The sequence below is a fragment of the Lynx canadensis genome, chromosome C2 (genome assembly GCF_007474595.2).
Source record: "Lynx canadensis isolate LIC74 chromosome C2, mLynCan4.pri.v2, whole genome shotgun sequence".
In the NCBI taxonomy this organism is placed as follows: Eukaryota; Metazoa; Chordata; class Mammalia; order Carnivora; family Felidae; genus Lynx; species Lynx canadensis.
In genome coordinates, this window is record NC_044311.2 from 76,011,523 (window position 1) to 76,037,757 (window position 26,235).

General features: G+C 53.2%; 3 protein-coding genes and 1 non-coding gene across 11 annotated transcripts in view; 2 read left to right on the forward strand and 2 right to left on the reverse strand.

Moving 5' to 3' along the window:
- The first annotated feature begins 5,008 nt into the window (after positions 1–5,008).
- On the forward strand, positions 5,009–17,168 carry VWA5B2 (von Willebrand factor A domain containing 5B2). 6 transcript variants are annotated; one of them, XM_032594715.1, is made up of 20 exons: positions 5,009–5,806; positions 5,955–6,164; positions 6,250–6,420; positions 8,339–8,558; positions 8,738–8,895; positions 9,419–9,550; positions 9,767–9,891; positions 10,292–10,447; positions 10,881–10,991; positions 11,070–11,278; positions 11,368–11,479; positions 11,985–12,170; positions 13,135–13,306; positions 13,397–13,713; positions 14,209–14,398; positions 14,501–14,854; positions 15,644–15,781; positions 15,872–15,952; positions 16,032–16,255; positions 16,342–17,168. In XM_032594715.1, the coding sequence occupies exons 2-20, from the start codon at positions 6,026–6,028 to the stop codon at positions 16,888–16,890; spliced, it is 3,744 nt and encodes a 1,247-aa protein (XP_032450606.1). In that variant the 5' UTR covers positions 5,009–5,806; positions 5,955–6,025; the 3' UTR covers positions 16,891–17,168. The 6 variants fall into 6 exon arrangements, with proteins under 6 accessions (XP_032450606.1, XP_030185539.1, XP_030185543.1 ...); XM_030329679.1 differs by having other exon boundaries at positions 5,009–5,263; XM_030329683.1 differs by having other exon boundaries at positions 5,009–6,164; positions 14,567–14,854.
- On the reverse strand, positions 12,753–12,825 carry TRNAK-CUU. The gene has a single exon. It is a non-coding gene; the product is annotated as a tRNA-Lys (tRNA).
- A 78-nt stretch (positions 17,169–17,246) lies between the features above and the next one.
- Positions 17,247–22,595, reverse strand: ALG3 (ALG3 alpha-1,3- mannosyltransferase). 2 transcript variants are annotated; one of them, XM_030329686.1, is made up of 9 exons: positions 22,431–22,595; positions 20,361–20,460; positions 20,128–20,275; positions 19,860–20,020; positions 19,269–19,389; positions 18,633–18,838; positions 18,412–18,488; positions 17,638–17,782; positions 17,247–17,497 (listed from the first exon to the last, which is right to left on the reverse strand). In XM_030329686.1, the coding sequence occupies exons 1-9, from the start codon at positions 22,519–22,521 to the stop codon at positions 17,335–17,337; spliced, it is 1,212 nt and encodes a 403-aa protein (XP_030185546.1). In that variant the 5' UTR covers positions 22,522–22,595; the 3' UTR covers positions 17,247–17,334. The 2 variants fall into 2 exon arrangements, with proteins under 2 accessions (XP_030185546.1, XP_030185545.1); XM_030329685.1 differs by having other exon boundaries at positions 22,394–22,595.
- Positions 22,596–23,309: 714 nt separating this feature from the next.
- LOC115523890 (EEF1AKMT4-ECE2 readthrough transcript protein) overlaps positions 23,310–26,235 on the forward strand; it is a 31,771-nt gene continuing 28,845 nt past the window's right edge. The window contains exon 1 of one of the 2 annotated variants that reach the window (XM_030330172.2): positions 23,310–23,547. In XM_030330172.2, coding sequence (XP_030186032.1) covers positions 23,352–23,547 — 196 coding nt within the window. In that variant the 5' untranslated portion in view covers positions 23,310–23,351. The remainder of the gene's footprint in view (positions 23,548–26,235) is intronic. The other variant, XM_032594717.1, reaches the window with a different exon arrangement.

Below are 26,235 nucleotides of genomic sequence, written 5' to 3' on the forward strand. Positions count from 1 at the left end.
TCGGGCTCTGCACTGACAGTGCAGAGCCTGCTTAGGATTCTCTCACTCCCTCTCTCTCTGCCCCTCCCCCACTTGCACTCTCTTTCTTTCCCAAAATAAATAAACTTTAAAAAGTAAAATAATAGGGGCGCCTGGGTGGCGCAGTCGGTTAAGCGTCCGACTTCAGCTCAGGTCACGATCTTGCGGTCCGTGAGTTCCAGCCCCGCGTCAGGCTCTGGGCTGATGGCTCAGAGCCTGGAGCCTGCTTCCGATTCTGTGTCTCCCTCTCTCTCTGCCCCTCCCCCGTTCATGCTCTGTCTCTCTCTGTCTCAAAAATAAATAAACGTTAAAAAAAATAAAAATAAAAATAAAAAGTAAAATAATAAATAAAAAGTAAATACTCTGAATCTAACCACGAGAAAACAACAGACAAACCCAAACTGAGGGACATTCTACAAAACAACTGACTAGTACTCTTTTTAACAAGTCAGTATTGTAAAAAACGATAAGAAAGGGAAACTAATTTTTGAAAAAGAAGGCTATAAACAGACCGATCAACTAAATGCAATGTGTGATCCTGGATTGGATAGGGGTGGAGGATATCTATGAAGAACATTTTTGCAACAATCCATGAAATTGGGATATGGCTGTAGTTTAGTAGCATTGTTTCACAGTTGAGTTTCCTGAATTTGACAACTATTCTGTGGTTATGGAAGAGTGTCCTTGTTCTACAGACACATTGGAGTATTTAGGGGTAAAGAAGCACAGCGTGTACACCTATTTTCAAACAGTTCAGGAAAAAAATCTATTGCAATTTTTGTACAAGTTTTGAAGTTATGTCCAAGTAAGAAGTTTAACGATTAATTGTGTAATTTGTTTGATGTCTTTCATGAGGGGTGGGATCCACCACTATCTTGTTTCCTGCTATAGCATCAGCTCTAGCACATAGTAGGCTGCAACAAGAAATATTTATTGAGTGAATAAATGGATGAATTAAGTCGTGAACTAAGCCATCTTTTAGTTTGGGCTTCAAATTGAGGCTGCAATTTGAGGAATCAAGCTTGCAACAGAAAGGAGGCAAAAGTCTTCTGTTTCTCTAAACCTAACCCTTCCAGAGCTCGAATCTGAGAGTGTAGATGCTTCTGAGGCTTGGGGAAATAAGACCACTGTCCCCAACGGCAGGGAGGCAGCCCACAAGCAGAAGACAACTGAGCTGTGCTTTGCAACAGGTTGACCTGGCTGAGTGTCATTTTCCAAGGCCATTTCTCTTTGGGTTCACCCTGTCCTCACCTTCTATCACCACCACCCTTGGTAAAGTTGTTGATGGCTCCAACCTGGGCAGTGTTAGCCTGAGCTGAAGGGTGAGTTTGAATCCTCCCTCTTAGGCCAGATCAGAGGAAAAACAGCACCCTGCAGGCCAGCTTGGTGGTGGCCAAGGTGAGCAGGGACCTCAATGGCCCGGCTTCCTGCCCCACACAGATTAAAAAATAGGGTCAATTTGACTAACAGCCAGTGGTTTTCCTCACATCATCACTGCTCTTGAGTCAGCCAACACTTATTGGGCACCTGCTGTGATCCAGGCCCTGTGGTAGGATGAGGGAGTCACTCCCAGGGGCTCTCACAGGCTCGTGAGGAGAACATGGGCTGTAGTTTCAACTACCCCTTCCCATCTCATTCCCTGCCTGGGTCCCACCAGCTCCCCCTTCTGCCCACTGGCTTGGCACTAGGCTTTCCTGCCATGACAGTGGTACACACCCTTTCTCTTCTGGTTCCCCCCTTTTTTTTTCTTTTAGTTCAGCCAAGACTGATGAGTATTTTCAAAAGGAAGGGAATTAAGAGATATAGGGAATCTAAATGGATGTTAACTAAACTCAGTGTGGTAATCATTTTGCAATATATATCTAATCATTATGTTATATACCTAAAACAAACGCAATGTTTTGTGTCAATAAAAAAAAACTGAAAAAAAAGAGATTTAGGGAAAATTAAAGAGAAATAAACCAAGAAATAAACATCAAGAAAACCATATTGTCTATCGTAGTAGTTTAAAAACAAGGGTTCTGAGACCAGACCATCTGAGTTCAACAACCTGGCTCTACCACTTTACTAGCTTATGATGAGCAAGTTACTTACCCTGTCCCATCTTGGGATTTCTCATCTGTAAGATAACAATAATACCTATCTCTTGGGCTGTTTTGATCATTAAAGGAGGGAACCCATGCTCAGTGCAGTGCATGGCCTACCATAAGTGACTGATGAATCTTAACTAAGAGAAAAAACAATTACTTACCTATTTTACTTAGTCCCTCTGGCTCTTTCACCTTTTAATTTTTTTTTAATGTTTATCCATTTTTGAGATACAGAGAGAGAGAGAGAGAGAGAGAGAGAAGCCAGGGAGAGGCAGAGAGAGAGGGAGACACAGAATCCGAAGCAGGCTCCAGGCTCTGAGCTGCCAGCACAGAGACCGATGTGGGGCTCAAACCCAGGAACCATGAAATCATGACCTGAGCTGAAGTAGGATGCTTAACTGACTGAGCCACCCAGGCACCCCATGGCTCTTTCACCTTTCAATGAGCTGATTCCTCCACCTGAAATATTTTCTCCTTCACTGCTTAACTCCTGCTTAGGACTTGACTTAAATGGCAACCCACCCACCATCACCACCAAGTTAGGTGCCTCTCCTAAAAGCTTCTTGTCAAAAGCTTTACAATATCCAGGACATCTCTCTAACGCAGCACTCACCTTAATCTACGGTAACTGTGTATTTGCCTTTTTCACTAAGTGGGAGCCTTTCAAGGCAGAGGCTATGCCTTTTTAGTTCTCTTTCCTCTACTCCTTCCCCTATGCCTTGCACATGGCAGACCACTCAAGCTCTGTGCCATTCCTTAGCTCTGCCAAGGACCTCCTCCACCTCCTGGAACCTGGTTCTGGGGCCCTCCAGGAATGTGCTGTCCTTTCCTGTCCTCAGCTGCCTGTCATACTGCAGCCCCACTACCAAAGCACCTCCCAGCTGGGCCTCAGAGACCCTCTTACTACCCCTACAGATCCGCCTCCTCAGGGATTCCCGGCAGCCTTCAATGTCCTGCCCTATCCTGCAGGATGCTTTACCCCTCTTGCCTTCTTGATGAGCTTGCCTCAACTAAGACAGCTTTCCAGCAGGATCTCAGGGCTGGTCCAGCTTCTCAGCAAAGCTTGGCTTCCACCAATGTGTTGTCTAATCTTTGACAGGGACCACTTCCTGGGAGACTGTCTTACATCTAAGACCTCCTCAGAACCTAAAACAAGGACCTCTTTTTCCTTTTTTGTATATTTAAGTCTCCCTAATGACTACTCTCTGCAGCTTCATGTTTGGCCTGCAGATCACATGTAGCTCTTGGTCCATTTGCACAAAAACACCAATGGGGAGGTGGCCACTGCCTGGATTTCCATGGAGACCTCAGGGCCAGGCTGGTCCTGGCTGGAGACCTGGGTCCCCTGGAGGGAAAATCAGCCCACTCACCATCCACTGTTTCTCTCCTAAGCCTGTAAGAGGGATCCTAACTCAGAATGAGTCAGGGGGCAGGTTCAGCAGGGAAGGGAAGGGAGGAATCAATGGAACTATAGTTCAGATGGTGTGGAAGGAACAAGTTTGGGACTCAGCTGGAGCTCCCTGTAAGCTGGATCTTTCATTGCAATTTTGTCTATGCTTCCTGTATTGTCCTTGTGAATTTTCACCCTTGAAGTTCCCGGGGAAAAGGCCAAGCTATCTCTACCACACTAAGTGGTTTGAGCAAGAGAAAGGGTTGGGGTTGAGGGCTCAAGTGCTCAAGGAGGCAAGGGATCCTCCTGGGTGGGGTCAGTATGATGATAGTGACAGGAATAGAAGGATGGAGTAAATGGGGAGGGGCAAGAACCCTAAGTCTGGCTTGAAAGCCCACTTCCACTGGCTGCTACCCACCCCGTCACCGCCCCCTCACCACCCCCAGTTCTCCTCAAAGCTCTTTTTGCAGAGTCTGAGTGTGACCTCTGCAAGAAAGCTTGCATGGGTGTCTCCCAAACATGGTTACGTCCCCAGAGCTCCCAGACTCTCCCTCAGGAATCCTGGGGGAGGTTTTACAGACTTCCCTAATCTTTTGCACCATAACACTGTCAAGCCGCATGAAAGTTCTGCCAATAACAAGGGACCTGTTTATACTCAGGGATATTTTCTCCTGCAGGTGCTGCAGTGATGGGGGTGGGGTGAGGGGAGTCACTGTTACGATGGGGCAGTCTCAAGCCAAGGGAAGCCGCTACAGGCTGGAAGGCCTCATTTCCAAGACTGTGGGCAGCTGAAGGTAGTAGGAAGTTATAAGCCTGAGGGGCTGATGTTGCCTACTCTCCGCATCCGCAGGAAAGGTGTGAAAGATAGTACTGCAGCGATGGGAATGTTGGCTGCTTGGGGGTGGGCGGAACTCGCTGCAGTGTTGGGGGACCCCTACTTGGAGTGAGTGGTCACTGAAGTGATCAGGCAAGCAGAAGATAGCTGCAGGGATGGGGGCAGATTTCTGCACCGATGAAAGAGCACTTTGCAAAGAAAATGGGCTGGCTTTGGGGGGCGGGGGGAGGGGTCCTGCGGTGATGAAGCACTGGGTTCGCTGCAGTGATGAGAGACGGTCACTGCACTGACGAAAAGCCTAGCCAGGGCGGGAAGTGGGGTGATACTGGAATAGCTGGGGTCGCTGCAGTGCTGGGGGGGGGGTGTGCAGACGGAGCCCTCTGCTGCACTTGCAGAACGTTTCACTTCCTGAAGGACAGAAAGGGTGGGGCCTTGTAGGCCTGAGTCCCTCATCTACCGGGGCCTGTGCGGCGGCGGGGACGCGGTCCCCGCACTGCGGTGCCGGGTCTAGCTGGAGCGGCCGGGGTTTGCGCGGAGGCGGCACCGCGCCCGAAGCGGGGGCGGAGGTGCCAGCAGCAGCCCCGCCGCAGCGGCAGGCGGGGCCGGGGCGGGCTGAAGGGGCGGCCTTCCCGAGCGGGGGCGGGACCAGCACCCGCAGAGCCGACGCCCCTGCGCGGACTCAGATCGGCCGCAGCGGGAGTCTGGAGCGGGTGCCGCGCAGGGTGCCTGGACTGCTTGCGGCCCGAAGCGCGGAGGCGGACCTACCCACCGTGGTCCAGTTGTGGCGCCCAGAACTCCGCAGAGGACGCGACCGTGAGGCTGGGGCTGCCCGCTGGGAGGGGGACGACCCCTAGACCCTGCCTGCCGCATCCCGACAGCTCGGCTGTGGGGCCGCCCACTGTAGGATCAGTTCTGCCAGGGTGGGGAGAGGTGGGTGCCCTAGACGGATTCCGAGCACTCCCCCTGCCCGGACACCTCTCCCGGTCTTGCATCCTAAAGACCCCCTCCTGTCGCTTCCCTGTCTCGTTCTTCCCACCCAACCCCCTCCACTCCGGCCTGCAGCCCCTCTCAGCGCTCCAGTCAGGTGAGGCGCTGGAGAGGGAAAGACTACGGTCCTTCTGCTCCCCCTCCCACCCCGCCCCTGCTGTCCCTCGCTGGGCTGGGGACACCCAGGAGGATGCTGGCCCTTTAAACCCTTGCTCCTCACCCAGAGCTGCTTCTGTCTCGCCACCCGCGCCACTTCCGACAGCTGGCAGCCGCGGGGAGCCCCGGGGGGCCGGCAGGTACGGGGGCGGCGGTGAGGCCTGGGAGCGGGTGGTGGAACAGCTGTGACCCCCTCCCCCATTCCTACCCTCCGTCCCCGGAGAAGCCGGCGGCGGGAGTGCTGGGCGCTTGGAGCGCCAGTTAATCATTAACCCTCCGCTCCCCGGCTCCCGGAGCAGCCCGGAGCCGCGCTCCGCCCCGGCTTCCCAGGTAACCCACGAGGATGCCCATCACGCGATCCCCCTCTTCCCTCCCCTCGCCACCTGTCCGCCGGGCGGGAGCCCCCGGCTCAGCCCCGCCGCGCTCCTCGCTGCCCGGCGTCCCAGCGCCTGAGTTCGATTTTCCCGGCGGCTTTCAGGAGGGCGGGGTCTGGCGCCCGTGACCCCACCCTGCGGACCCCTTCATCGAGCCCCCTCCCCCAGGGGCGCCATGCCCGGCCTGTACTGCCCCTCCAGCTGGACGCCGCTGCCCCTGACTGACTCCTGGGTCCGGGCCTGCGCCAACGGCCCCTGTCTCAGCCTGCGGGCCCGGCTCACCTACCACAACCCGCAGCCGCAGCCGGTGGACGGTGAGGCCTGGGCGGGGCTCGGGGTGGCGGGGACAGGGGGCCGGGCGAGGTCCGACGTCACCTGTGCCCCCTGCCCCCGCCGCAGGCGTGTTTGTGTACCCGTTGGCGGAGGCCGAAGTGGTCTCGGGCTTCGAGGCGGAGGCGGCGGGACGGCGCGTCTCGTTCCAGCTGCAGAGCAGGCGACGCTCACAGGCCGCTTGCTGCCGCGCGCTGGGCCCTGGGTTGGGGGCCTCCACGCCCCGCCGCTGCGCGCAGGGTGAGTGCAGGGCGCCGTCGCCTCGCCCCGAAAGTCAGCCCCGCTCTGATTCCTGCACCCGCTCTGCGTCCCGTCCCTCCCCGCTCCCCCTCCAGCCGCTGATTTTTTCATCCATTGATTCATGGCTTTATTCAACAGTCGTGGACTAGGCACCTTACTTGCACCAGGTGCAGGGGCAATGTGACCCAGGCCTGACGCGAGGTTCCCGGCCTGGGAGACAGACGCAGCAGGCGGTCCACACGTCTGTCTCCCGAGCTGGAGCATTAGGTCCCGAGCCTGGGACTGGGCTTGCTTTGGACATCTCTAAGCCCCAGCATCTCGCACAGAATGTGGCATAAGGAGGCTCAATGATTGCTGGGTGAAGGAGTGGAAGCCCATCCCTGTGCTAGGTTTTGTGGTTTGCACTTCATCCTTTCATTTATTTATTTGGACATTCATTTGATTCCTGCACATGGGATTTGCCATCCCCGTAAGAAAGACAGAATCCAGTGGTGTTGAGAGTTGGTGTAGGTCCAGCAGACAGTGAGAGGCCAGAGTGAGCTCTGGGCTGAGGCCCCAGGAATGTTCCAGAAGGAAATGGAGCCAGCATGTGACCAAAAGGAAGAGTATGATTGGTGAAGTGGAGAGGAGGGAAAAGGCACTCCAGTAGGGGCGATGGTATAAGCAAAGGTTTGGAAGTAAACTGTACACAGTGATGGTAAATTAAATAAAACACCTCGTGTTTATAGCAATTTACAGTTCACAAAGTCCAGTCACTGGTATCACCTCATTTGAATCCAGAGAGGTATGTAATGCAACTATTGTTCTCTATCCTCCTTTTATAGGTGTGAAAATAATATAACAGCCTCTTATGTGTCAGATGCTATGCATACATTATCTCATTTATTTCTCACCACAGTCTCTGAGACACAATTATGACCCCCATTTCATGGATGAGAAAACGGAAGCTCCTTAAAACAGAAGAGTTACCCAAGGGCAGAATTAGAAGTCACACTCAAGACCTGAGCCTGTGCTCTCTCCACTGTATCAGGCTGTCCCCAAGCCTTAGCTAGTTGGGATAGAAGCCCCTTTTTTCCTTCTTATCTCCCTGTCTTCTTTCCTTCCATCTTTTTCTTCCCTTCATTTATTCTGCAGGCATTTCTCTAAAGAATGTGTAAATGATTATTGTGGGGAGATGAAGCCAAGTAGGGCTATAAAGGTAGCCTGGAGCCAGACCATGTGAGGCCTTGACTGCCACTGCATACACGTGGCCATTTTTCCTTTAGTAGCAGTGACCCCCATGATTCCACCAGTCCCCAAATGAACCTAGGGGCGATGTAAAATGGTGTGCTTTGCATACCAGTACAGCTTTAAGTCCTCTAGCCAGCTTCCAAGCAGATTACAGCCTCTTGGTAGAAAACCTCTTGGGTTTTCTGAACGCCTCTTGGGTAGAAAATTCTGAAGCCACTCCTCGTGGGCAGTGGGGAGCCCCTGACTGTTCATGAGCAAGGGATTTGTGAGCAGACTGGGTCCCAGGCTATGGGACATGTCAGTCCACAGGGAGGGTCCTGAGGAAGATGATACCCAAGGGTTGAATGGGCAGAGACAGGCAGGGGAATAAGGGCAGAGGGTATGGATCCCCTAGGATCTTGGGGGTGGTGTGGACATGTCCCTTCTCCTCAGCTCTCTAATAGCAGTGATGTCACTACTCCTTTTCCTGATGACAGCCAGATCCTTCTGCTATCATCCTACCTCTGCTTTGACCATCATTTGGCTCATGCCTCCATTCTGCATCACCAACACATTAGCCCCGTGTCCTTCTAACTTTGTGAAGTCCCCCTTGCCTAGGCTCCCCTGACTCAGTGACTGCTCCCATTTCCTATTTCCCCCATCTCTTCCGCTTCCAGCCCCTTCTGACCCCTTTTCTCACTCATCATAGGTCATCTTGTGTTGGATCTGGCCCAGGCCCGGTCCACACTGGTGCTGCCCACAGGCCTCATCAACGCGGCCGGCACCATGACAGTGACCCTGCGCAGCAGCCGGGAGTTGCCCTCAAGGCCTGATGGGGTGCTGCACGTGGCTCTGCCCTCTGTGCTCACCCCACTGGCCTCACCAGGCCCACCGGGGCCCCCCAGGCCTCCGGGGCTCTGTGACGACAGGTTGGGCCTATGGTGATTCTCTTCGTCCCTCCCTCGGCTTCTCTGGGTCTAGTGCGGGTGAGGGGGCTTTGGTAGGGTGCCCTGGGGGATGGACAGGGTGGGGAAGGGCTGGGCCATTCATCCAGAGGGGCTAGGGGCCTTGGTGGTGGGCCCGTGACCCTCCTCGCGCTCCCTTCCAGCCCTACCAGCTGCTTCGGGGTGGGCAGCCCTCAGGAGGAAGGGCTGGCCTGGGAGGAGCCAGCGGCCCCTCCGGATGTGTTCTCAGGCCCTGCCCGCTGCCCTGCCCCGTACACCTTCTCCTTCGAGATGCTGGTCACTGGGCCATGCCTGCTAGCAGGTGGGTGCCCCTCCTAGCATAGCTGACTAGGAAATAATAGTTCAGGGCTCAGGACTGGGAGGAACACAGGAAAAAAAGAAAACAAGGACCTAAGTCTTAGGAACCTCCAGTTTTGGTAGGAGCATCCCCTGGACACTTCTACACAACACCCCCCCCCCAGGTTCGTCAGTGTCATTTATTTATACCCCACTCCACTCACCAGTGGGAAGAAAGGGATTAAATTGAGACCAGTCCAAGTGATGAAGTGGAGTTTTCTTGTGTAAGAGGTGGGGGAGGATGCTAAATCAGCTGGCTGCTGTATAACTGATCAGCCAGAAACAGAGCTGGGAACCTACCTCTCAGCTCATGAAAGCAGGCAAAATCCCTCCCCTTGTCCATGCAGCCCTCTAGATTAGGCGCTAAGAGCTGAGCTGAATCAGTCATGATCCTTGCCCATACCACTGTTGTCTGGGAGGGTGATGTTTGTGCATTAGTACTGGCTTGGGGTGGGGTGATCATCTCTCCCTGCCTCTCCCTCCCTCAGGCCTGGAGAGCCCTTCTCATGCTCTGCGGGCAGATGCCCCACCTCATGCCAGCTCCGCAGCCACCATCTGTGTCACATTAGCAGAGGGCCACCACTGTGACCGGTCATTGGAGATCCTGCTGCACCCCAGTGGTGAGAGACTGGGACACACAGTGGGCCAGCTCTGACTTACTTCAGGACCACTTGGATACCATTTTTCAAGTATAGATTTCTGGCTCCCAAGCCAGGTGGATTGAGCCATCTGTGAGGGACGTGCTGGACTTGCAGGGTCCTCCTGGGACAGTGGGACCGAGCAATTGAGGTCCAGAGACAGGGACTTTCCTGACAACTATATCCCTTTTTCCTTAGAGCCCCACCAGCCACACCTGATGCTAGAGGCCGGCAGCCTGAGCTCAGCAGAATATGAGGCCCAGGTGAGGGCCCGCCGGGACTTCCAGAGGCTACAGCGAAGGGACAGTGATGGGGACCGGCAGGTATGGCTGCATGGGGTCCCATCCTGGCCACTGACCTCTCACTACTGGCTGCATTTGTGCAGGAGGAACAGTTGGGCAGTTGTGCGTGTGTGTGTGTGTGGGGGGCTTTTAGCAGGACCTCTTAGTAGCTGCTAAGAGGGCAGCATCCCAGAGGGCTGATGAGTATTGTCCTAGGAGGGCCCACGCAAGTCTCCCTGGGGTGTGTCTCAAAGGATGGAAGCTAGGACTGATAGGCAGAGGACAGCCACCTGCCTCTGCCCTCGCCTTTATTCGAATGACTATAAAAAGGTGTTCCCTCTGAGTGTATTAGATAGAAAAAGGCCCGAGGGCTCGGTCCTGCTGCAAGCCCAGGCAAGAGTTTGCACTAGGGCACAGGATGACTTGGGGCTCCGATGATCAGGTGTGGTTCCTGCAACGACGCTTCCACAAGGACATCCTGTTAAACCCCGTGCTGGTGCTGAGCTTCTGCCCGGACCTGAGCTCTAAGCCTGGAAACCTGGGCACAGCCACACGGGAGCTTCTCTTCCTGCTGGATGGCAGCAGCATAGCGCACAAGGCCTGTGGGGCAGGGTGTGGGCGGGCCTGGGGGCTGGGTGGGGCAGTGGGTGTGAGGTGGGCTGGGGGCAGCCTCTCACAGACAGATACACGTGTGCGTGCACACACACACACACACACACACACACACACACACACATCCCTCTCTTACTTGTACATACATATGTCTCTCCCAGATTCCAAAAGCCTCTCTCACACATGAAGTTACCTAACCCCAAAACCAAGGGTTCCCATACCCCACCAGGGTCTCTCACACACTCAGTCTCCCTCATACTCCAGATCTCCCTCATAGTCAATCTCAGACATGCAGGGCCTCTCCCACACCACCACTTCTAGCCCCTCATTTTCACACAGCATGGAAAAGGCAGGCAATCTGGAATCCCTACCACTGCCCACAGGACCTGTTTCATGCTGTCCTCCCTGGCCCTCCCCAGGATGCCATTGTTTTGGCTGTGAAGTCACTGCCACCACAAACGCTCATCAACCTGGCCATGTTTGGCACGTCGGTGCGGCCCCTCTTCCCAGAGAGCCGGCCTTGCAGTGATGTGAGTACGGTCCAGGGATTGGGGCCCAGTGAGAGTATATCAGCCTGGCGCGGCCCAAAGCATGCCTTTTCTTTCCAGGACACTGTGCAGCTGATCTGTGAGAACATTGAGACCCTGCAGGCTGAGAGTGGTCCCCCAGATGTGCTGGCTGCACTGAACTGGGCCATGGGGCAGCCCCAGCACAAGGCCCGCCCTCGGCAGCTCTTCCTCCTGACTGCTGCCTCGCCCGTGGCCGCTGCTACCCATCAAACCCTGGAGCTCATGAGGTGGCACAGGGGGGCAGCCAGGTATGGGGTGGGCTGAACTAGATGCCTAAGATTGACCCCCACTCCCAAGGGGCTCCTGAAGGTCACAGCTGCTTCCCTTCCCTCATCAGGTGCTTCTCCTTTGGGCTGGGGCCTGCCTGCCACCAGCTGCTCCAGGGGCTGTCTGCCCTCAGCAGGGGCCAGGCCTACTTCCCAAGGCCTGGGGAGAGGCTGCAGCCCATGGTGAGCTTGAGCCTGAGCCCTGTTCCCTACTCCTAGAAGTCCTTCTCCCAAGTTACACTGAGCCTGAAACAGAACCCAGTCAACTCATGGGGTCTCCTGGCACCCTCGATCAGGACTTCTCCTCCCCCATTCCAGTTCCTCCCCTCCTTTGAGACGCCAATCAGGGGAGGAGCTGCTGGTGACGCTATAGCATGCTGCAGGAGGCCAAAGGTGTGGGGGACGTGACCTCTGACCACCCCCCGGATCTCATTCTGTTTTGTCCTGGTACTGAGCCATATCCTCAACGAATCTTGCCTCATCCACAGGGCATGGCTCAGGCCAGGAGACAGACCAAACCCTTGCTTGTTCCTACCCCCAATCCTTCCCTTGACCCCAGCCTGACCCTGCTCCCCTCAGCCTAAGGGCTGGGCAGATGGCATCAGTGGAAGGGTAGCCTTCCTGCTCTGTGGGCCTCCTGCTCTGTGAGCTCTCTCTCCCATGTCTTCCTTCTGGCCACTCCTTACAGCTGGTGCAGGCTCTCCGGAAGGCACTGGAGCCTGCTTTGAGTGACATCTCTGTGGACTGGTTTGTGCCTGATGCGGTGGAGGCACTGCTGACCCCCCGGGAGATCCCAGCACTCTACCCTGGGGACCAGCTGCTCGGCTACTGCTCACTCTTCAGGGTGGATGGCTTCCGGTCCCGTGCCCCAGGGGTAGGCCTGGGCTGGGGTGTGGGTGGTAGGCCTGGGATGTCTAAAGTCCCTGCATCTCTTCAAAACTCTTCTTCCACTCCCGGTGCCTCTCCCTGCCAAGCTCTTCCACTGCACTCTCGGCTTCCCCAGAGATCACACCGGGCACCCCAAAGCGGCTGTAGTCTGCCCCCTTCATGAGGTCTTCCACTGAATTGTCCCATAAAGTGTTGCCCTTGGCTTTTACCAAAGGTCACTAAAGCACACAGCCACGGAAAGCAGCTCTAGAATTTGCCGTGAAGGTTTTGTTGAAACTTTCTAGGTTCTTCACACAGTGCCCTAAGGAAAGAACCACCTGGATTATTTCCTGTAACATTCAGAAACAGAGCATAGTCTAGATGAAATCTCAGATCCCACCTCTAGTGTGTTCTAACCATTTGATTTTGGGCAAGTCACTTAACCTCTCTGAGCCCATTTCGTCATACTGATTTTTGTCACAGAGTTGTTGTAATTAGAGGTCACAATGTGCACTCTTGGTAGGATACTTGACACATAGCAGGAGTTCAAGAAATGATTGTTGTTGCTGGTTCTCTAAAGTAGGCTCCACGCCCAACGTGGGGCTTGAACTCACAGCCTTGAGATCAAGAGTCACATGCTCTACTGACTGAGCCAGCCAGGCACCCTGAAATGATAGTTATTTTTATTATGAAAAGCTTTCTTTCTCTAAAAGAACTAAAGATGCGATATTATGGAGTGTTTGCCCTTTTGCCTGCCTGCCAGGAAGCTCAGGGCCAAGCCTGAAGCTCAGCCACAGCAGCTCTATTAACCTTATGGTTAGCATGTATGCTTTTCCTTCCTTAGTACTAGGCTTTCATTTCTGGTTTATTAACTTTATTGCCTTTTGTGGTGAGACATCTTAAATCCTGTTTGGAAAGAGGTAGCATATAACTACAGTTGGTTTTTTTCTCTAATGATTATCCCTCTCTAGGGCCAAGAACCTGGCTGGCAGAGCTTGGGAGGCTCCGTGTTCCCATCCCCAGAGGAGGCACCATCTGCCACCAGTCCTGGCACTGAGCCCACTGGCACCTCGGAGCCGTTGGGAACGGGCACTGTGTCAGCAGAGCTGTCCAGCCCGTGGGCTGCTGGGGACTCAGAGCAGAGTGAGTACCTGGGTGTAGTGTGTGGTTGTGTTGGAGGAGGAGTGGGCCATGGGAGGGGCCACGGCTGGGATCCATTCTCTTGCCTCCCAGCAGGTACTGATGCTTTGACAGACCCAGTCACAGACCCTGGACCCAATCCCTCCTCTGACACAGCCATATGGCGCCGCATCTTCCAGTCATCGTACATCCGGGAGCAGTATGTGCTCACTCACTGCTCTGCCAGCCCAGAGCCAGGTCCAGGCTCCACAGGCAGCAGCGAGTCCCCTGGCTCCCAGGGCCCTGGCTCCCCTGAGGGCACTGCTCCCCTGCATCCCCCTTCTCAGCAGGGCTGCCGCAGCCTGGCCTGGGGAGAACCTGCAGGCTCCCACTCCTGCCCCCTGCCTCTACCCCCAATGGCTCCAGTCAAGGTGAGAGTCAGTCCACCTCCATTCTATGTACCCAGCAAACGTTCATTGACCATCTGCTATATGCCATAAATTGTGCCGTGGTTACTATTAAGTCCAGCTGAAGAGATACATGGGTAAATCTACAATGATACCATGTGACATACAGTGGTGAACACAGGGACATAGTATTATGGGGAGAGTCAGAATCAAGATGGCTAACACTGTTTGAGGGAGTCAGGAAAGCAAGAGTCACGTCTGGAAGAATAAGTAGAAGTTAGCCAGGCAAAGAGGAAGAAGACATGAACAAAAACAGAGACAAACAACAACCTCAAGTGAGAAATCAGGCATGGAGTGAGATGGCACCGGGAAGGGGGCCGGAGGCCTTGAGTTTGGCCTTGCTCCTAAGGGTGGCGAGCAGCCATCCACAGTTTCAGACAAAGGGGTACGTGGCCATGCATGTGTGATGGCCAGGAGCTCTGCATTCCTTGACCAGTGGACCACACTTCTTATGTGCAGCCTGGGGCCTTGAGTGCTGAGGTGCTGGGTCGTCGACGCAGAGCAGCTCTGGCTGGCCGGAGCCTCTCATCTCCCCCAGGCCAGGTGAACCCAGTCCCTGGCCGTCCCCGGCACCCCTCTCTGGGCATAGCACCAGATGGGCCAGGCCCTGAGTCAGGGCAGCAGCTGGGACAGGGCCTGGATGACTCAGGTAAGGGTTGGATGGGGAGCTGGGTTCTGACACCAAGGAGGTCCTGAGAAGTAGGGCAGAGGGTACCACCCCTCCCCTGCCTTCATTGCTGTCTCTCTCCAGGAAATCTGCTCTCCCCGGCCCCCATGGACTGGGACATGCTGATGGAACCCCCCTTCTTATTCACAGCTATGCCCCACAACGGGGAATCAGCCTCTCCAGCAGTGGAACTGCCTCCTCAGGCTCCACGCTGCCACGTGGTGATCCGAGCCCTGTGTGGGGAGCAGCCTATGTGCTGGGAGGTGGGTGTTGGGCTAGAGACACTATGGGGACCTAGTGATGGCTCACTGCCTCCGTCACCCCCTCAAAGAGAAAGTGCTTGGGACCAAGCACTCCATCGGCTGACAGCAGCCTCCGTGGTCCGGGACAATGAGCAGCTGGCTCTCCGTGGAGGGGCTGAGGCCATGGCTGACCAAGGTGAGTTGCTGGTGGGCCTGGGCAGGACCCAAGGAGCCTGTATGGGGCAGTGAGTGACAGAGGTATAGGTCTATGTGTCTGGTCACTATATACCTCATCTTGTTCACAATTTGAGGTGGCCCACTCACCTCAAAAATAATAATAATAAACAGGGTAATGGAATAATAAAAGAAAGTGGAGAATCAGATTATATTAAAGATGCACTCGATGACGTTCTGTGCCCTTGTGAGCATGGGTCCCCAAACTGGCAAGCTTCCTAGCAGCCAGCACAGAGCGAAATGTGATCTTGTTAATGACTCACAGTGCCCATAACATAAAAACAAATCTGCCATTCAGGAAGAATATTAACATCAAATAGTTAAAATTTCAGTTCTTCAGTTGCACTAGCCACACTTCAAGTGCTTAACACTCTCATGTGACTAGTGGCTGCCATACTGGATCACGCAGATCTAGAATACTACCTTCACTGCAGGAAGTTCTATTGGGCAGCGCTGAACGAGTGGACAGGAAAGGCACCACAGTCAGTGCTTCCTTTGGGTGCTGTACAGAATGTTCAATTTCTGGGTGGCCGGAGGGTCCAGTCCTGCTAGGAGCTGAGGGTTCAGCCTAACCACTTGCCAAAGTTGGGGAGTCTGACCTGGCCCCAAGAAGGAACTCTACTCTGTTCAAAAGTGGACAGAGGGAGAGGCAATGGGGAAACACTGAGATTTTTCTCTAAAGCCCCCTGTAGGAGGGGGCTGGGGGAAGTGCAGCTGCTCCCGTTTGGCATCCAGCTCCTTGCTTTCACAGGCCATGCCCGGAGGTCCTGGCTCCGAGCCCTTCAGACGAGCAAGGTCAGCTCTGCCCCTTCCTGCTTCACCTGCCCCGTAGCTGTGGATGCTACCACCAGGGAGGTCCTACCCTCAGCCCTGCAGGTGCGGAGCTCAGGTAGAGTCCCTCCTGGGTGACCTCTCAGGTGCTGGCCCTCACTTCGCTGGCCCCCCTCCTGGTTTACCCCCATCTCCTGTGCCCTTACAGAGCTAGCTGAGCCCCCAAGCACTTCTGCCTCTCAAGGCCAACTAGATGCAACTCCTCTGCCTACAGCTGTCCACACTAAAGGTAACACTCAAAGTTGGGGCAAGGGCAGGGAGCTACGAGGCTTAGGGACTACCACTGGCACTGACCGGCTCCGTTGCAGGACTTCAGGGAGGCTCTGTGGTAGGTGGCTGGAACCCAGACCAAAATGGCAACTCCAAGTCAGTCACCAGAAGTCCTCATCGCCTGCCCCCCCAGCCTCCCTCTAGGCTCAGCCTAGGCGGTGGGAGGGCCAGAGGCTCTGACAGCCACAGACTCTGCAGCACCAACCGGGGCCAGGCTGGCGACAGCAACAGTAAAGGCAGCGACCACGACTACCTGCCCTTGGTGAGGACTCGGGAGGTGGAGGGTGGTGCTGCCAGGGCCAGGGCACTGTCTCAGCTCACTTCTCCCCCCACCTCCTCTCTCCTCAGGTGCGGCTGCAGGAGGCACCCGGCTCCTTCCGCCTAGACGCACCCTTCTGTGCAGCAGTACACATCCCTCGGGAGCGCCTGTGCCGCGCTTCGCCCTTTGCTGCGCACCGCGCCAGCCTCAGCCCCACCTCGGCCTCCTCTCCCTGGGCACTTCTGGGGCCTGGTGTTGGCCAGGGTGACAGTGCCACGGCCTCCTGCAGCCCGTCCCCCAGCTCAGGCTCTGAGGGTCCAGGCCAGGTGGACAGCGGACGGGGTTCAGACACTGAGGCCTCAGAGGGCGCAGAAGGGCCCGGAGGTGCGGACCTGCGGGGCCGGACCTGGGCCACCGCCGTGGCGCTCGCCTGGCTGGAGCACCGCTGCGCTGCTGCCTTCGGCGAGTGGGAACTGGCAGCAGCTAAAGCTGACTGTTGGCTACGGGCCCAGCACCTACCTGATGGCCTTGACCTAGCTGCCCTCAAAGCTGCAGCCCGGGGTCTCTTCCTGCTGCTGCGCCACTGGGACCAGAACCTGCAGCTACACCTGCTGTGCTACAGCCCCGCAAACATGTGAGGGCTGCCCACTGCTCTGGCTGGCGCTGCCCAACACACTCGTCACTGCCACCGGGGCCGGCTTCTCGGTACTGGGAGGGGCAGGCCGGTATCCACCTGACCCCTACTGCTTCTCATCCCCTTCCCAGAACCCCCCTGCCCTCACAGAAAGTGCCTGCCTGTGCTCTCTCCCACTCCTCCCATCCCATGCCTCTTCCCCTCTGAGCTCTGTGCAGTGCGGTGGAAGGGTAGAGAGCCACAGTCCCCAAATCCTATGCAATAAAGTGCCTCTTAAGACTGCCCAAGTGAGTTCTTCATCTGCAGTGTGCATGCCCCTCACGGCTTGGTGTAGGCACCTCCACGTAGGCTGCACAGCAGTGGGCTTGGTAAGGTTTATTGGGAAAGGCATAGAGTCTATCCCCATCCAGGGTCCTAAGAGTGGACTGGAGGGGAAGGGAAGTGGATCTCAGTGGGCTTTCTTGCTGTGCTGGATGCTCCTGGGGAACGGCTGGGGGCCCAGCCAGAGCTGCAGCAGGATGACAGCATGGCATATGTGCAGGGCGGCAGAGCTGCAGGATGTGGAGGGGTATGTGTTCCAGGAGAGCTCAATGAGGCCCAGCACCAGCAACCTGGAGAGGAGAAAAAAGCTCAGGTTTTGCCCAGTTTCTAGACCTGCAGCCCCGTAGCTCGCTCCCAACCCTCCACAGTCAGCCTTGCGACGAGGAACTCCCTAGCCCTTCCCACTCGCCCAGGGTGTCCCAGCCAGTACCTGAGCAGATGTGTAAGCCAGCGTGCAGGCGTGGCCCACAGGAGGTAGGGCAGTGTGTGGAAATACCAGACGTAGAACTGGTAGTGGAGGGAGCGGCTGAAGCAGATGCCAATGAAGTTGGAGGTGAAGAGGGTAGAGATGATCTGTATGCAGTGGTCAAGGCCAAGGGCAGGAGCAGAAGGGGCAGGAATTGGGATGGGGGGGGAGGGGAGGAGGGGAGAGGGAGGTTCCAAAGCAAAGGGGCAAAGGTTTTGGGGTCAGATAGCCCCCGGCTCTGGCATTCCGAGATGCATACTTCTGGACGAATTTTTTAACTTCTCCAGACCTGTGCCTCAATCTAATGTGGAGACAGTAATACCAGGGCCATAAGGCCCAGGGAGTTTAAATCCATCACTTACAAGCTGTGTGACCTAGGTAAATTACCCAAACTCCTCAATGCCCTGATTTTGTCATCTCTAAAATGAGAATAAAACAAACAAAACCCTCCCTATTTCAGAGTCTCTTGTGAGCTTTACATGTTAGAATGTATGTAAATCTCTTAGCACACCAGGCAGAGTGAGTACTCATAATGGCAAATCAAATAATATTTAAGATTAAGAATAAAATACACTTAAATACGTAAAGTGCTCTCCTCCATGAACAGGGCCTGCAGCTATTACTGGCACCTTCCCCCCCCCCCCCCCCCGCCGGTCACCAGGCACCAGGGCTAACAGACCAGAACCCCAACTGTCCCTGGAGAGGGCAAGACTTACCTTCCCATGATTTAAAGGATATGATTGGGTGTGAGGGGCTGTGGTGGAACCTTCCTTTTGGAGGGATCCTTCAACAGCGACAGGATACTTTCCCCCGTCCTGGGGAGAAGCCATTCAAACATTTATCAAGCCCCCATCCTAGGCCAAACTCTAGATTCACCCCCCATGAACTTCACGTCTCCCCCAAGCAGGCCCTATACTTCTTGCCCCAACTTGACCCGTGACACTGCTCCCCTTTCTCACCTGTGCCACTTGCAAAGGGCAAAGAGCAAGAGCAGGGTGAGGTGGGCGGCCAACAATGCCAGGTGGAAGGCACGATGCAAGAAGAGGGCCTCAGGCAGGAAGCGCCAGTTTACTGTCCAGCGGAAGAGAAACTGGCGGCCAAGGTCAAAGGAACGGGACAGGTAGCCAATGGGGTTCTCCAGAAGGAAGGGCAGGCCCAGCACAACCTGAGGATATGTGTGATGTCAGCAGAGCTGCCCAGGCTCAAGTCCAGCCTTCATGCTAATCACCAAGGGGAGTGGACAGAGGGTGTAGGTCTCAGAGGTTCTCAAATTCCCACCAGGAATAGCAGGAAAGCCAGCCTCCTCATCGAGACCAGAGTCTGGGGCCAAAGAAGCTGAGAAGGCAGGTAATAACAGTGATTTAAGTTTAGATTCACCAAGTCATAAATGGGCAGAATGAGAGAGACCCTCAGAAACCATATAGTTCAACACCCTTATTTTATAGCTAATAAAAGTAAAGCCCTGAGGTAACGGTTGCCTAGTCCAAAATCAACTCCAAAACCCTGTCTGTTAGCTCTGAGAAAGTCTCAATGATGGAAGAAGGCCAGAGAATGCCCCCCTCTTCATTAGAAAGGGGAAGGGGTGGAAGGGGTACCTGAAGGACAGCACAGATGCCCAGCTTGGGGAGGGCTCCACGGAAGCCAAATTGCATGAGGAGAAGAAATAGTAACCCAGGGGCGAAGAGTAGCACGTTCATCTTCACAGAGACTGCCAGGCTAGGGTAGGGAAGGGAGAGGAAGGGTGGAGATCAGCTCCAGCGCCATGTATCCCACCCACACACACATGGCAACTCCTCCCCTCCCCTGCCACTAAGCTCTGGGAAGGGGTCCACCCTTAAAACTGCTGGAAAAAGGATAAACCAGCCTGGGAGAAGACTGAGGGTAAGGAGCAGATATCAAGCCTCTATAACCAGACTGAGCCAGCAAATACATATTTACAGTATTCAGAATGTGCAAGGGCCAACTCCAACAACAGATGCTGTCTAGAGGGAACAGAGGCTAGGAACAGGGTATATGTTCTTGAGGGGTGGGGCGGAGACTTTCTACAGATCCTAGACTTGTCTAGTGGGACCCTGACTGACCCATATATTGTCTGGTTACTCCCTTACTCCCTCCGCTGCAGAAAACTGGGGGAGGAAATGATGGAAATACAGAGTAAGAGAGGGGGAGAAGGAAGGGGTGGTGACCTGAAACAGCAGCAGCCCCAGCCCCAGCGCTGGGCCAGCAAGAGGTTGATACTGAGGAAGAGCAGCGCCATGGCCACTGGGTCATTGAAGAGCCGCAGCACAAAGATGGAGTGGACACGGTAAGAGGCACAGCACATGAAGAAAAAGACGAAGGGAGGTACCTGAGAAGTGAGACAATGGAGAACAAGGTCAGCTCACCAACCCTGAGCCATCCTGACTCCCCAGCACAGCCAGCTGGGGCCGCCTGTTCCTGGTAGCATGGACTCACCTTGCAGGTCTGGTGGTAGATCAAGAAGACAAGCAGCAAGGTGGCCAGGTAGAGCACAGCAAAGATGTGCTGGGCCATGCGGATGTCAGTGCCCCTGCCAGTGGCGTAATACAGCCCCATAAAGATGTACACAAAGCCAGCTGGGTACCTGAAAGAGGAGTCTGGTTCAGGCTATTCAGCCTGGTATCCAGTCGGCCCCTCATGTCCTCACTGAACCTGCTATCCCCACTCACACAAGAGGTCCAGTGTCACCCTGCAGTTGGGTATAGTCATAGGTGCCATTGATGACGCCCTCCACCTGGGCCATGTAGGCCTTCCAGTCAATCTCTGTATCTGGAAAAGGACAGAAATGGTGTGGTTACTTCTAAGTTCAGAACTTGTCTGCCCCCCCACACATCCACCCATCAAAACAGAGTCCCAGGGGCGCCTGGGTGGCTCAGTCGGTTGAGCATCCAACTTCAGCTCAGGTCATGATCTCGCGGTTCGTGAGTTCGAGCCCCGTGTCGGGCTCTGTGCTGACAGCTCAGAGCCTGGAGCCTGCCTCGGATTCTGTGTCTCCTGCTCTCTACCCCTCCCCAGCTTGCACTCTGTCTTTCTCAAAAAATAAATAAACAATTAAAAAATTTAAAAAACAAAACAAAACACAGAGTTCCAGCTCATTCCCAGGACTTCTATCACAACTCTTATCTAACCGCCTATCTGACATTCTCTGGGTGAACCCAAGCATCTGCAACTTGTCTGTAATTGAACACAACCATCCACTCCAAATCTGCTCCCCTTCCTAGGTTCCATGAATGGCACCATCAACCTCCCAGCTGCCTAGGTCACAAACCTGGGTAACATCTCTGACACTTCCTTCTTTCTTATTTCCAACACCCAATCACCAAATCCTGCCTATTCTTCATCCTACATGACTCTACTATCTCATCCTCTTCTGCTATTACATATTCAAATTTGGACCGGACACAATTTCTAGCCTCAATGATGCAACAACTTCGTAATTCGTTTCCCAGCTTCCACTTTCACCCCACAACATATTTCCCACACTGCAACCAGAAAGTGCTTCCTATAATAGAAATCATGTTAGATCTCTCTGCTTAAAACCCTTCGATGATTCCTCAAGGCTCTTAAAATAAAGACCAAACTCTATTATTCCCATTTTTAGAAGAGGAACCTATGAATTAATGAGGTTAAGTGACTCGTTCAAGATCAGTGAGCTAGGAAGGGTAGAAATGAGATTAGAACTCCATGAGGTCCTAAATTCTTAACCACCATGCTAATTATCTCCTTAACACAACTTACAGACTGCTTCAGGATCTGGTCTCAACTTCTGCAATCTCCTCTCTCACTACCACCTGAACTTGATTTCTATCTATTCCAGCTCTAAAAACATTCAGTTTCTCAAAGGAAGCCGACTCTCTTTTGACTGAACGTTTTAGTTACAGGGCTCTGCCTGCCTAGAGTGCTCTTTCTCCTCCCCTTTTCTCTATTTCCTCAACTGGCTAGCTCTTAACCTTTCAAGGGGGACTCTAGAAAGCCTTCCTTAACTCAAGTCTGATGTAAGTGCCCTTTTGTGTCCTTTATGGTACCCTTACTACTATAAGGACTATGATGCACTGTAATTTTCTGCTAACTCACTTTTGTCCAAGCTCACACATCTAAATAGGGAATGTGTCTACGTTTTCCACCACTGTACCCTTGGCACCTAGTAGTGTTAAGCATGTAATAAACATTCAATAAATATGTGCTGAATTAATCATCTTTAGCAAGAAAGCTTTCATTCAGCCCAGTATCTAGATTCAGCCTGGAAAGGAGCCCCCAATAAGACCAAAAGGACTCAAGTGGTCACAGATTGCCATTATTGACAAACGACTTTTGAGACTTCAGAAGTGAACAGATGAGAAAATTGAGACCCCACAGGGGAAGGGACATGTCCAAAACCACAGAGGCATGAAGGAGCAGCAGTACATGAACTCGGACCCAAGTCTTTGATTGATTTCTAGGCTGGTTTATTTTCTTAACCTGGCAGGCTGTATGTTCAGGCCAGAGGGCCAATCTCTAGGGTCGCCCCTTCCATAATGGGGGAGGGATTAAGATAGGGTTTGGTTTTCTGTGGAGCAGGCTTGGCACCTGGGTAAAAATTACGGTCTGCAATTGAAGACTGCTTGGATTTGAGGGCTAGATTTCAGCTCCGAATCTGGGTCCCAGTTTAAGTAGGGGGTTCGGGTCCCTCTCCCTACCCTCCCCTCCTCCTCGGCGCACTCACATGCCACCCTGTGAATGACCCAGAAGGTGATGCCCACCTCCGCCAGGCAGAGGCAGGCGGCCACCAGCAGCGTGTAGCGCGGCTCCAGCAGCAGCAGGCGCCGCTCTTGCCAGGCGCGCCGTAGCCATTGTCCGCAGGATCCCGCCGTTCGAGCTAAGGGACCTCCCCGGCCGCGTTTCCGTAGGCCTGCCGCCATCTTGACGGTGCGTCGCTCGTATTGGCCCGCCACCCCGGAAGCCCAACCCTTCTGCACTTAGGTTCCGCTCCCCACGCCGGCCATCCCAACCGACTGATAGCTAACCAGTTTCCAGTGTCCTATTTACTCCACTAAAATTTACTTCTTCCACCTCTTTCCTGATGGACTTCACATTCCATTTGTGCAGGAACAATCTCACTCCTCCGTACATACTTGATTCTGGGCACACAGGTGCTAAAATAGATGCAACAGAAAAGCAACATTCCTGTTCGTGTCCTCCCCCACTTGGCATCACACTTCGTCTGTGTTTCATGCCAGTCTCTCCTGGAGAACAAGACCTGTGTCCGCGCCCCTCCCACCTCCTCTGTGAGCCTTTAGGGTGCTCAAAACTGGATAGAAATGAATCTTTCATTCACTTTCAGACTTCTTAATTGAAGGAGCCGGACAAACTGAAATGAAAGAAGCCGTGATGAGCCGAGTGAGTCTGATACTAGTATGAGTTTGGCTCTCAGAAGTGAGGGCGCAGTGCAGTTGGAGGATTCAAGTTCTGAACCTTGTAATTTTTCCTACCCGGAGTATTCTTCAAAGAGCGCTTACTAGAGAACGGAAGTTCCACGTGTTTATGTTGAGCAACTGCAGGTGGTGGGCGGAGACACAAGGGCCACGCCCCCTGAATGCTACCATCCTGATTGGCTACATAGGGGCGCCAAGCCCAGTCTAGAGGTGCGGGCTGTGTGTCCTGGCGGTTCTGCAGCTGCAGGCATGGCCTCTCCAGGGGCCCCAGCACCCCCGCCCGAGATACCAGAGCAGAACTGCTGGTACCGTGAGGTGCAGTACTGGGACCAGCGCTACCGGAATGCGGCTGACTCTGCCCCTTACGAGTGGTTCGGGGACTTCTCCTCCTTCCGTGCACTCCTAGAGCCGGAGCTGCGGCCCGAAGACCGTATCCTCGTGCTAGGTGGGTAGTCCTGGTGCTGCGCAGCCGAGGTGGAACTGGCTGAACCCGTCCTGTCCCGGCCTGGCCCTGTCCGCTTTTCTCGAGTCTGTTTGTCCCTCTCGGAGGACACTCAAGTGGGAGCCAAGATCCAGTACCTTCAGAATCTCGGTAGTCTTTAGCCAGGGCGACGGGAGTCAAGAGATTCCTGGTTCAAGGGCCCCGTGGAGGAAGATAGTCTCTCTCTGAGTTTGGTAGGTGTTCTAGGACCCTGTCCCGGTCTCTCGAGAGGCAGCCTCGAGCACTCGAGAGCTCAGAGGACCTAGTTCAAGTCCCAACGCTAGTTGGCTGTATGATTTAGGATAAGTTGTGAACTCGTTCTGAGCTTCAAATTCACTTCTAGAAAGGGAACTGCGAGCTCAAGTCGGATAAGGCACGTTCAGGCACCTCGAGCACGATGCCTGGCGTTTATCTTTTAGGGCCAATGGGCACCGGAAGCCACTGTCATCTAGAGACTTTTCTTCATTCTCGAGCCCTAACTGAAAGTTGGTCCTAACCCCCAAGTGCAGTGAGGACGAGGACAGCGCCTTCTGAGGTCGGAGGGGAGATTGCAGCCAAGATTGGTGTGATTCTCCAACCAGGAACGTTCAAATGCAGGGATTCAAGGTCGGGCTCTGAGAGGTCCAGCTGCACCCTCAGGGTTCTCTCCCACTGCCAGCCTTGGGGGTTCCAGTGAAGTTTGAGCAACGGGTTTCCTTCCAATTATAGTTTTGATTTTGGTATTTGTAAAAGTATGTTTATATTTATGTGAAATATTTCTTATATATGAGACATCTATAATACAGTATATGTGTAAGATATAAATAATCTGTGTTTGTATACCCTACTCAATTTGAGAAATAGAACATTCCTAGGACTAGAAAGGAAGTATAACTTAGTGCTTAGGAACTTGGACCCTGGAGGTAGTTAACTCTTCGCTTATGTAGTCTTAACCGTGGAAATCATGGACAGAAGCATAGAATCTTAAGCTGTGGAATCATGGACAAAAAACACCTAAATTTCTGCACCTTCATTCTCTCAGCCTTAAAAAAATGAGTACTTACTTATTGGGTTTTTAAGATAATTGAGTATGAAAGCTATCTAGAACAATACCTGGCAAAATAAAAGTCCCCATGTATATTTAAGGTTTTCTGTGTGGTCCCCCAAACCCCTTTTCCCCAGAGGTAAAAATTCTCTTGAGTTGTGTGCTTTTAAACCATTGTATTTGTTTATAAATTTACCATAGATCTATGTTTTCAAGCTTTAGTGTCCATCAAAATCACCTGGAAAGCTGACCCCCCCCCCCCGCCCCCCTGAGATTCTAATTCCGGGGATGGTCTAAGGTGGGTCTTGGGATTCTGTAGTTTCAGCAGGCCCACAGCTGATTCTCATGCTGGTGATTCGCAGAATAACACTGCCTTAATATCTGCTTGACTGGGAGGTTGCCTTTTCTTGGTAGAGGGGAGAAGAGTCTCAAAATCAGAGAGGAAAACTTTCTAGGCAAGATTCTCAAAATCTAAGAACAGGACCCACAACCTGGGAGTACCCTATGGAACATTCCACCTTGGCAAACATAAGTTGAGCACCTGGTAGGTGTTAGGGAATGTGCTGGGCCCTTTTTCACTTATTTAGTCCTCATGACGACCCATAGAAGTTAGTGATAATTAGTAGAAGACTTACTCTAGGTTAGGGGTTGATAAACTTTTTCTGAAAATGGCCAAGTAGTAAATACCATAGGCTTTGTGGGCTATTTAGTTTCTGTCATAGCTTCTCAGTACTGCCACAGACAATACATAAGTAAATGATACATAATAGCTGTATAGCAGTAAAACTTTATAAAAACAGGTGGCAAGCTAGATTTAGTGACCTTTGCTCTAGGTCATTGTCTCAAGTTGGGTTCTCTAGAAGCAAATCTAAGACTCATCTTAGGATTCATGTCCCAGTCATTTATTACGAATGTGCTTGAAGGAGAAATTGATAAGAGAGTGAGGGAAGAGGGAAGGGGGAAAGGCCAAGGAGGATTGGGATCATAGGCAAAGTTTCCCTGAGAGTAGTTTCAGCCTAAAGTGTCAGAAACCCAAACTATCAGAACACAGGCCAAGACCTAGAAACACTCCAAAGGGATCTAGTCAGAGCACTGACAGTGCCTACTACTGTCATGCAGCAAGTAAGTGGTGAAGTAAGAGAGCCATTGGACTCCAGAGCTTCTATTTCTCTTGCTGCACAACACAGATGGGCATAGAGAGGCATCTAGAACTCTGTTCAAACTGATAAAAACATTGTGAATTACAACCTAAAGGTCCTACTGATACAGGCAAAGTTGGAATGTCATTACTGAAGGTGAGTAGACCTCTTGAGACAGTTTAGCATAGTGGTTTAATAGCTCTGGTTCTGGTGTGAGACAGTCCTGTATCCAGATTCTGGCTCAACCACTGATTGACCTTAGGATCAAGTTCGTTATCCGCTTTGGGCAGCCTCATTTTCCCCATTGAGAACATGTAATGGTGATTATGGTTATCTTCTATCCGGAGCTACCTTGAAGATGACCTGAGATAATTCTTACAAAGTGCTTAGCATAGAACCCTATGTTTAATGACTGTTAGTTATAATTATTATTATTATTGAAAATGGGAGTCAGAAATTGTGAAAATTGTGTGTCTTCTACCCATGGCT

What these genes read in the sequence shown, in the direction of transcription:
- ALG3 (XM_030329685.1), bottom strand. Translation starts at nt 22,589, where the DNA reads ATGGCGGCAGGCCTACGGAAACGCGGCCGGGGAGGTCCCTTAGCTCGA. An exon ending in TGGGGCTGCTGCTGTTTCAG is followed by an intron (nt 19,390 to 19,859) that starts GTCACCACCCCT and finishes TCCCTACCCTAG; the next exon opens with CCTGGCAGTCTCTGTGAAGA. An exon ending in ACAGCCCCTCACACCCAATC is followed by an intron (nt 17,783 to 18,411) that starts ATATCCTTTAAA and finishes ACCACTGCATAC; the next exon opens with AGATCATCTCTACCCTCTTC.
- VWA5B2 (XM_032594715.1), top strand. Translation starts at nt 6,026, where the DNA reads ATGCCCGGCCTGTACTGCCCCTCCAGCTGGACGCCGCTGCCCCTGACT. An exon ending in CCGGGGCTCTGTGACGACAG is followed by an intron (nt 8,559 to 8,737) that starts GTTGGGCCTATG and finishes GCTCCCTTCCAG; the next exon opens with CCCTACCAGCTGCTTCGGGG. An exon ending in CCTGCAGGTGCGGAGCTCAG is followed by an intron (nt 15,782 to 15,871) that starts GTAGAGTCCCTC and finishes GTGCCCTTACAG; the next exon opens with AGCTAGCTGAGCCCCCAAGC.